Genomic DNA, 10934 nt, shown 5'->3' with positions numbered 1-10934 from the left:
TACAGTGGGGAGAACAAGTATTTGATACACTGCCGATTTTGCAGGTTTTCCTACTTACAAAGCATGTAGAGGTCTGTAATTTTTATCATAGGTACACTTCAACTATGAGAGACGGAATCTAAAACAAAAATCCAGAAAATCACATTGTATGATTTTTAAGTAATTAATTTGCATTTTATTGCATGACATAAGTATTTGATACATCAGAAAAGCAGAACTTAATATTTGGTACAGAAACCTTTGTTTGCAATTACAGAGATCATACGTTTCCTGTAGTTCTTGACTAGGTTTGCACACACTGCAGCAGGGATTTTGGCCCACTCCTCCCTACAGATCTTCTCCAGATCCTTCAGGTTTCGGGGCTGTCGCTGGGCAATACGGAGTTTCAGCTCCCTCCAAAGATTTTCTATTGGGTTCAGGTCTGGAGACTGGCTAGGCCACTCCAGGACCTTGAGATGCTTCTTACGGAGCCACTCCTTAGTTGCCATGGCTGTGTGCTTCGTGTCGTTGTCATGCTGGAAGACCCAGCCACGACCCATCTTCAATGCTCTTACTGAGGGAAGGAGGTTGTTGGCCAAGATCTCGCGATACATGGCCCCATCCATCCTCCCCTCAATACGGTGCAGTCGTCCTGTCCCCTTTGCAGAAAAGCATCCCCAAAGAATGATGTTTCCACCTCCATGCTTCACGGTTGGGATGGTGTTCTTGGGGTTGTACTCATACTTCTTCTTCCTCCAAACACGGCGAGTGGAGTTAGACCAAAAAGCTCTATTTTTGTCTCATCAGACCACATGACCTTCTCCCATTCCTCCTCTGGATCATCCAGATGGTCATTGGCAAACTTCAGACGGGCCTGGACATGCACTGGCTTAAGCAGGGGGACCTTGCGTGCGCTGCAGGATTTTAATCCATGACGGCGTAGTGTGTTACTAATGGTTTTCTTTGAGACTGTGGTCCCAGCTCTCTTCAGGTCATTGACCAGGTCCTGCCGTGTAGTTCTGGGCTGATCCCTCACCTTCCTCATGATCATTGATGCCCCACGAGGTGAAATCTTGCATGGAGCCCCAGACCGAGGGTGATTGACCGTCATCTTGAACTTCTTCCATTTTCTAATAATTGCGCCAACAGTTGTTTCCTTCTCACCAAGCTGCTTGCCTATTGTCCTGTAGCCCATCCCAGCCTTGTGCAGGTCTACAATTTTATCCCTGATGTCCTTACACAGCTCTCTGGTCTTGGCCATTGTGGAGAGGTTGGAATCTGTTTGATTGAGTGTGTGGACAGGTGTCTTTTATACAGGTAACGAGTTCAAACAGGTGCAGTTAATACAGGTAATGAGTGGAGAACAGGAGGGCTTCTTAAAGAAAAACTAACAGGTCTGTGAGAGCCGGAATTCTTACTGGTTGGTAGGTGATCAAATACTTATGTCATGCAATAAAATGCAAATTAATTATTTAAAAATCATACAATGTGATTTTCTGGATTTTTGTTTTAGATTCCGTCTCTCACAGTTGAAGTGTACCTATGATAAAAATTACAGACCTCTACATGCTTTGTAAGTAGGAAAACCTGCAAAATCGGCAGTGTATCAAATACTTGTTCTCCCCACTGTATGTGACTGTAACATATAACATATATAATATATAAATACTGGTGTGAGCAAAAAAAGTTAATAAAAACATGGGGATGAGGTAAGCATTGGATGGGCTACTTACAGATGGGCTGTGTACAGCTGCAGCGATCGGTAAGCTGCTCAGATAGTTGATTCTTAAAGTTAGTGAGGGAGATATAAGTCTCCAACTTCAGCGATTTTTGCAATTCGTTCCAGTCATTGGCAGCAGAGAACTGGAAGGAAAGGCGGCCAAAGTAGGTGTTGGCTTTGGGGATGACCAGTGAGATATACTTCCTGGAGCATACTTCTCTGCTGCCAATGACTGGAACGAACTACAAAAATCTCTGAAACTGGAAACGCTTATCTCCCCCACTAGCTTTAAGCACCAGCTGTCAGAGTAGCTCACAGATTACTGCACCTGTACATAGCCCATCTTTAATTTAGCCCAAACAACTACCTCTTCCCCTACTGTATTTACAGTTATAACTGTAGTATCCTGTATACCTATGTATAGTTATAACTGTAGTATCCTGTATAACTGTAGTATCCTGTATAACTATGTATAGTTATAACTGTAGTATCCTCTATAACTGTAGTATCCTGTATACCTATGTATAGTTATAACTGTAGTATCCTGTATAACTATGTATAGTTATAACTGTAGTATCCTGTATAACTGTAGTATCCTGTATAACTGTAGTATCCTGTATAACTATGTATAGTTATAACTGTAGTATCCTGTATAACTGTAGTATCCTGTATAACTATGTATAGTTATAACTGTAGTATCCTGTATAACTGTAGTATCCTGTATAACTGTAGTATCCTGTATACCTATGTATAGTTATAACTGTAGTATCCTGTATAACTGTGTATAGTTATAACATTTCTACATTTTAAGTCATTTAGCAGACGCTCTTATCCAGAGCGACTTACAAATTGGAAAGTTCATACATATTCATCCTGGTCCCCCCGTGGGGAATGAACCCACAACCCTGGCGTTGCAAGCGCCATGCTCTACCAACTGAGCCACACGGGACCACACTGTAATAACTGTAGTATCCTGTATAACTGTAGTATCCTGTATAACTATGTATAGTTATAACTGTAGTATCCAGTATAGTCTGGGAGGAGTTGAAACCACTCAGGCTTATTTGATGTGATCTAATGTTTTGATCATCTAGTTTTCCTTACAAGCATTCAGTCACCAACGGGGGTTCGGTCATTCCTTTGTTTATATACTGTCTCATTGACAAAAATATTTTGGATTATTTGTTTACATCATTCCTTTGTCTCGACCCAGTAAACAGTAAACGTACCGAGGTTCTAATGTTGCCAAGGAGACACATTTTATTATTTATTTACAGTTTGGAGGGTTGGGGGTCTGACATCCAGGAGACACATTTTATTATTTATTTAGTTTGGAGGGTTGGGGGTCTGACATCCAGGATACACATTGTATTATTTATTTACAGTTTGGAGGGTTGGGGGTCTGACATTCAGGAGACACATTTTATTATTTATTCAGTTTGGAGGACAAGTTATCCTGGGATCTAACATTACTCTGAGACTAGTTATCCTGGGATCTTACATTACTCTGAGACTAGTTATCCTGGGATCTTACATTACTCTGAGACTAGTTATCCTGGGATCCTGGGATCTTACATTACTCTGAGACTAGTTATCCTGGGATCATACATTACTCTGAGACTAGTTATCCTGGGATCGTACATTACTCTGAGACTAGTTATCCTGGGATCTTACATTACTCTGAGACTAGTTATCCTGGGATCTTACATTACTCAGACTAGTTATCCTGGGTTCTGACATTACTCTGAGACTAGTTATCCTGGGATCTTACATTACTCTGAGACTAGTTATCCTGGGATCTTACATTACTCTGAGACTAGTTATCCTGGGATCTTACATTACTCTGAGACTAGTTATCCTGGGATCTTACATTACTCTGAGACTAGTTATCCTGGGGAATAGTTTTAATACATTTGCAAAAAAACTAAACCTGTTTTTGCTTTGGCATTATGGGGTATTGTGATGTCATTATGGGGTATTGTGATACATTTTAAAATAAAGGGATGCACCGATATTACATTTTTGGCCAATACCAATATCCAATATTTTCCTTGCCCCAAAAAATGATACCGATAACCGATATTTAAAATTTTAAAGGCCTTTTAAGCATTCTAGTACAGCATTCTAAAAATTAACACACACACGGACGCAGCGGTCTAAGCCACTGCATCTCAGTGCAAGAGGTGTCACTACAGTCCCTGGTTCGAATCCAGGCTGTATCACATCCGGCCGTGATTGGGAGTCCCACAGTAATTTTCTGTTATTGGTGTTAAGAGGACGACAAAGGAGAGGGATCCCACATGTGGATAGGAAGATACAAATTATCATTATTACTGGAAAATATTCATTTAAAATCCAGGAATTTTACAACTTTAGCTCTCTAGGTCAAGCCAGTATGTTACAGTAGGTTGTAACCCTCTAGGTCATGCCAGTAGGTTACAGTAGGTTGTAACTCTCTAGGTCATGCCAGTAGGTTACAGTAGGTTGTATCTCTCTAGGTCATGCCAGTAGGCTACAGTAGGTTGTATCTCTCTAGGTCATGCCAGTAGGCTACAGTAGGTTGCATCTCTCTAGGTCATGCCAGTAGCTTACAGTAGGTTGTATCTCTCTAGGTCATGCCAGTAGGCTACAGTAGATTGTATCTCTCTAGGTCATGCCAGTAGGTTACAGTAGGCTACAGTAGGTTGTATCCAAGTGGAAACAATTTTCAACCAAATATGTTAAGTGTCGAATTTGGTCAACAACAAAATGAATGGCTTATTTGCTACGTGAGGTTTACTTGATCCAACAGAAGTTTCGTAATGCCTAAGTTGTTATGTGGACACGTGACATACCGACAACTTTGATAAAAACACTATAGGAGTTGTCTCCAGATCGCTATGCATATTCATGCTAGTAGCTTAGCATCTCTCTCCATTGAATACAGGCGGTGGACGTCAACAACCCTCATAGAATATAAACAATAGATTACAATAATAAGATGTATCCACCAATCCAAAGATAGGATAGGCGGGAGCTAGACAACCCGCAGTGCCGCTTTGTGGGCAACAACTCCCCTTGTTAGGGCGGAGAGACATCTTGTCAGTATATCCATAATCTTTGTTGTAGCCAACCCAACTCTCGCATTACACTATTGGGGGCACGGTGTGTAGTAAAACATCACTACATGACAATCACAACATGCCGTGCCCCCCAGTCTGCGGTCAGCAGATAGACCCTTCTCAAATATATATGTTAAGTCACTTTTTGGAAACGGAACGGAGAAAACAAGGGGTAGCTTGTTCTCTACGTCGTCTGATTCTAGACATATCAGTCATCATCCTGGGCCTTCCGTTGAAGAGGTATTGACGAGCCAACTCCGAATATCGAAAGTTAAATACGAATTTAAGGCGGTACTTACTGGTGTTAATCATATCTCCTATCTCCACCTCTTCATCTTTCAATGTGACAGTCATCTCCCCTTCCTTCTTCACTCCAAAAACGGCATCCTCCTCTTCCTCTTCTTCTTTTACTGTAACATCCTCCTCCTCTTTCACTCTGAACTCGTCTTCCTCTTCTTTCACTGAAACGTCTTTCTCCTCTTCTTTCACCGTAACAGCCTCATCCTCTACTTCTTGTTTTACAGTGACATCCTCTTCTTCCTTCTCCTCTTTCACGACAATGTTCAGCCCCAGAGCTTCTTTCTCCGTCCAGCAGACCGCCTCTTCTTTAACAGAAGTGGAGAAGTTTACTGACCTCATGGTCGGGGATGTTAGCTAGCTAGCTATCATTAGCGACTAGGCTAGTACTAACTAAACCAGCCAACTACTATAGCTGACTAATACAAAATAACGTAATATTAAATAGGTTAACAAGTAGATACGACCTATGTGTGTCGAAAACACAGTAGCTAATATACACCGAAAGCGTATAAATAGCTTGAATCTTTCGGCTATGTTGGCTAGCAAGCTACCGAGGTGGTTGACGAGCTGTTTATGAAGAACCGTCCACTAGATTATACGTCACGCTGGCAGCGTCGCCTGAAAGACGCACATCGCCGTCTGCTGACTGGAGGGGAAACGCAGTTGGGGATCACAATTTATTTTCAGACAAAGATTATTTTAAATGGATTGAATTAAATAATACCATTATATTGAGACATACAAAGGCAGGAATGTGTTGATTGATTAGTGCGGATACATTTTTTTTACTACAGCACATTTAAGGCAGTTTCATTAAGTTATATTACATCTAAATTAGCAGCTAGCTACTGTAGGTCTATACTGCTCCTACATGGTGTAACAATACATCATATAGATGTATATAATGACCAGACTAGGTCTATACTGCTCCTACATGGTGTAACAATACATCATGTAGATGTATATAATGAACAGACTAGGTCCATACTGCTCCTACATGGTGTAACAATACATCATGTAGATGTATATAATGAACAGACTAGGTCTATACTGCTCCTACACGGTGTAACAATACATCATGTAGATGTATATAATGAACAGACTAGGTCCATACTGCTCCTACATGGTGTAACAATACATCATGTAGATGTATATAATGAACAGACTAGGTCCATACTGCTCCTACATGGTGTAACAATACATCATGTAGATGTATATAATGAACAGACTAGGTCCATACTGCTCCTACATGGTGTAACAATACATCATGTAGATGTATATAATGAACAGACTAGGTCTATACTGCTCCTCCTATCAAAATATATGACCAAGCTGGAAGTGGAAACGCCAGCCCAGCCACAATCCTAGAGGTTCACTGATGATCAACCTCCTCCTTCACATCTGACTCCTGATGATCAACCTTCTCCTTCACGTCTGACTCCTGATGATCAACCTCCTCCTTCACATCTGACTCCTGATGATCAACCTCCTCCTTCACATCTGACTCCTGATGATCAACCTTCTCCTTCACATCTGACTCCTGATGATCAACCTCCTCCTTCACATCTGACTCCAGTGATCAATCCAGAGCGTCTTCTTTTTTGGGCAATCCCGATGGACGACATCATCGAATAGGACGTCATCACCACCACCGCCCACAAGTTAATTGTCATTCAGGTTATTAATGGGAAGAACATTAGCAATATGTCCTGTCTGGTAACTTGTCTCGTTCAAAGGATTCACATTGGCAGGTGCACAGGGAGAAACCCCATTAAAAAAACTCAGTTGATCTTAAACTGCGGAAACACTTTTGGAAGTCTTTAACTGCATCAAAGTCTGTGGCCTGTGATGTTGGGACAAATGATAGTCCCTTATTATACAAGAGACAAAATTCACAAATTCTACAGCACAACGGCAGAGTCATGTCTTCAGTGTAAAACTAACAATGACTCAATAATCCTTCTGGGAATGTTATGATGTCATAAAGTTATGGGAGGAGTTAGAAAGTTGGCTGTCAGAAGTACAGTTATACAATGTAAAATTACTTTTAATCTGTCTGTCTGTATATTTCAAAACATGGCATTTGGGGGTGCAGTGAGATACCCCAGAGTTGGACGATACTTTTCTCATAAATCATCTTAAATATTACACTTAATTAAACCTGGAAATCAACCAATCCTCTGTTGTTAATTCAATAGAAAGGTCAAATGCTTTATTATCTAAAAGTTGAAAGTGACGGAGAGAAATAAAATGGTGCTGATGCGGGCTGGAGACGTGTCCCATTACATAGGATGGAGGTGTGTTCTAGTGGGTCTGGGCAGGTGTGATGTAGTTAATGGAGATGGAGGGGGTTCTAATGGGTCTGGGCAGGTGTGATGTAGTTAATGGAGATGGAGGTGTGTTCTAGTGGGTCTGGGCAGGTGTGATGTAGTTAATGGAGATGGAGGTGTGTTCTAGTGGGTCTGGGCAGGTGTGATGTAGTTAATGGAGATGGAGGTGTGTTCTAATGGGTCTGGACAGGTGTGATGTAGTTAATGGAGATGGGACTGTGTTCTAGTGGGTCTGGGCAGGTGTGATGTAGTTAATGGAGATGGAAGTGTGTTCTAGTGGGTCTGGGCAGGTGTGATGTAGTTAATGGAGATGGAGGTGTGTTCTAGTGGGTCTGGGCAGGTGTGATGTAGTTAATGGAGATGGAGGTGTGTTCTAGTGGGTCTGGGTAGGTGTGATGTAGTTAATGGAGATGGGGGTGTGTTCTAGTGGGTCTGGGCAGGTGTGATGTAGTTAATGGAGATGGAGGTGTGTTCTAGTGGGTCTGGGCAGGTGTGATGTAGTTATTGATGTAGTAGTGATTTGTAGATCAATCAGTCGCCTGCAGTGTCAAACCAGCCCAATACCAAACTAATCAGGTGGTTGTTCGACGAAATGAAGCTTCACGTGCTGCTGATAAAGTGCTCCAGCACACTGCTTTGAAGTTTACTGCTTTCAAGGCTCGTAGCTCCGGTATCAAACGTAACATATCGAAAAGTTGACACAACATAAAGGAGCAGGTTGATTTCCTCTTTTGATTTGAGCCCACGGCAAGAAGTCACCAGAGTCTACCGTGCTAACGGGTTCCCACTAGATAACACAACCACACAGTTAATGAAAAGCATGAGGTGAAGCTTGAGCTAGATATCAACCTATCGAGCTAGTGTGACCTTCCTGGTCTCTCAAGTCAGTGAGTCAACACAGGAAGGAGCAATGGATGGATAGTTCATTTATTTCCAAAGCTGCAATGATGGGACACACACAGTATGGATGAATGATCAGTAGTGACGGGATATAAATAGCACTCCCACAGCAATTCTATTAATCTGCCCTATAATATACTAATAAAAAAACTATTGAAATGTCTATCAAAGTTATTGTGATCGTATAGTGGATTTAACAATTCCTACGAATTCCTAATTTACTATAATAAATTAATCAATTGTTTCCATGTGTCTCATATTCACTACATCAGAATAAACTGTCATCCATTTTAGTATCAAAATATATCAAATTAACCTGGAAAATGACTAAATGTCCCCCTCTGGTGGTGAAGAAGTATAACACACCTAAACTAACAAAACCGGGCTAATAAACTGGCAGGTGTTCATGGGTTTATAGAACATGTACTTTATACATTTGTCATAAATGACCTGCATTGATGAGACACACAGTGTGGATGAATGATCAGTAGTCGACAGGGTAAAAATAGCACTCCTAAAGAAGATGCATTTTCCAGTTAGATACCAACTTGAAAGAGGGAACTTTAGCATAAAACCCACATGGAAACTGAGATTTGGCAAATAACATATAAAGAGAGGCTTATTTGACGCCAAACCAACAACAGTAGTTACTAAAACATAAATTACTAATGTATGATTTAAAAGGTGGATTTTATGATGTAATGTCAACTTTATATATTTCTATCCCGGGTCAATTCAATTTTGAACTCACCCACAGCAATTATCCATAAATCTGCTGTGGATTACCCAGAATCCCGAAATAAATTAATACATATGTGATAATTCAAAAACATAACTGGTTGTGTTTATAGGGAACCAGATCGTGAACACAACTAAGTTACTAAGTCTTTAACCACACTGTATTGTTACACTGGTGATTAAAAACTCATGCTTCCATCACTAACTTTTTGTCTGAACATTATAATATATATTTTACGTCACACTAGCGTCATTGTCTTAAAGTCGCACATCTCCATCGCAGTCAGAGGTTCAGACTGAGCGTTACCCACTCCAGTCAGCAGATGGCGGTGTGCGATTTTAAGGCAATGCTGTTAGTGTGACGTATAATCTAGTGGACAGAACGCAATGCTGTTACTGTGACGTATAATCTAGTGGACGGAACGCTTCTTTCAGCAGCAGCAACAGTTATTCAGCCACCTCGGTAGCTTGCTAGCCAAAATAGCCGAACCCATAAAGCTCTTTAGACGCTTTAGTGTATATTAGCCACTGTATTTTAAACCCTCGTCTGTCGTCTAGTTAGTTAGTTATCCTATTTCATATTTACGGTGTTGTTGTTATTATTCAGCTGGCGGGCTGGTTAAGTTAGCATTAGCCTAGCTAGCTAACATCTCCGACCATGAGTTCACTAAATTACTCTCTTCCTGCTGAAGAAGAGACGGTCTGCTGGACGGAGAAAGAAGCTCTCATCAAAGAGGAGGAGGAAGAGAAGGATGTTACAATACAAAAACAAGTAGAGGGTGAGGCTGTTACAGGGAAAGAAGAAGAGAAAGACGTTACAGTGAAGGAAGAGGCGTTCAGAGTGAAAGAGGAGGAGGGTGTTACAGTAAAAGATGAGGAGGATTCCGTTTTTGAATTGAAAGCGGAGGAGGGGGAGATTACGGTCTCATTGGAAGAAGAGGAGGAAACTGGATATCTTGGCCCGATTTCCCAAACGCAATTTAAGGCATCCAGTGGTTCTAAAGATGAACTTAGCCATAAGATGGTTTCGAGAAACCGGGCCGTGATTACCACTGGTAAGTACTGTCTTAAAAACAGAGGCACAAACTCTGCAGTTGTTGAACTGATGTTTGGTGTTAAAGGGGAAATCTGCAATTGCTACATCCATATTTTGACTTTTAAATTATTTATTTATAGCCATTGATTCTTGAAGAATATAACACATGCCTCATGAGCTTAGTTCAACTGTTGTACCCAATCAGAACCCAAAATAAGTTTTTACTCCAATGTTTAGAAACAATGTAAATCAACACTGTATAGCTTCAACATGGTTAAAACTATAATGTTGATATCATGGATGGTCAGTCCTTGCATCCATAGGTCTGTCTATGAATTTGAGAGTAGTTACATTTCTCCAACCCCATCATTATCTTATTACCAAAACAGTGGTGGAATGACTGCTGTGTTATTGTTTCAACTGCAGATTGGTTGATTGATGTGTGGCTTTTTTAAAGGGACAACCTAGTATTTAAACAGCAACAAAATGGCTGCCAAGAGACTTGGTTTGGTTAACAGCTGAGGGATGGGGCTGGAGAAATGTAACCACTCTCAAATTCATAGAGAAAGCTATTGTAGCAACCCTAACTCAACACATAGCGACCTCGTCAAGAAGTTCAGACATCTTGGCATAACAGTTATAAGGTGTTGGCTTGACAGTCGCTGGACCCAGGTTTGAGTTCAGCTCAGGGCAACCCCCTGGATTCACTACACTATGAATACAAGGACTGGCCATCCATGATGTCATAATGATAGTTTAACCAGGTTTCTATGGCTATATAGTATATTCTAGAATTCATCCATGATGTTATAATGATAGTTTAACCAGGT

The 10934-nt window shown here is 40.9% G+C and overlaps 2 protein-coding genes and 1 long non-coding RNA gene across 3 annotated transcripts in view; 1 reads left to right on the top strand and 2 right to left on the bottom strand.

The window, feature by feature from the left end:
* Positions 1-10934, bottom strand: part of LOC139550433 (uncharacterized) — a 401870-nt gene that overhangs the window by 73862 nt on the left and 317074 nt on the right. The window lies entirely within an intron of this gene.
* The window catches only part of LOC139548377 (zinc finger protein ZFP2-like), a 372237-nt gene that overhangs the window by 245042 nt on the left and 116261 nt on the right, over positions 1-10934 (bottom strand).
* The window catches only part of LOC139549547 (zinc finger protein 664-like), a 238764-nt gene continuing 237270 nt past the window's right edge, over positions 9441-10934 (top strand). Inside the window, exon 1 of one of the 2 annotated variants that reach the window (XM_071360160.1) lies at positions 9441-10123. In XM_071360160.1, coding sequence (XP_071216261.1) covers positions 9727-10123 — 397 coding nt within the window. In that variant the 5' untranslated portion in view covers positions 9441-9726. The remainder of the gene's footprint in view (positions 10124-10934) is intronic. The other variant, XM_071360167.1, reaches the window with a different exon arrangement.

Source organism: Salvelinus alpinus, chromosome 2 (assembly GCF_045679555.1).
Source record: "Salvelinus alpinus chromosome 2, SLU_Salpinus.1, whole genome shotgun sequence".
In the NCBI taxonomy this organism is placed as follows: Eukaryota; Metazoa; Chordata; class Actinopteri; order Salmoniformes; family Salmonidae; genus Salvelinus; species Salvelinus alpinus.
Note: the sequence above shows the minus strand (reverse complement) of the source record. Positions and strands in the feature narration are given on the sequence as shown.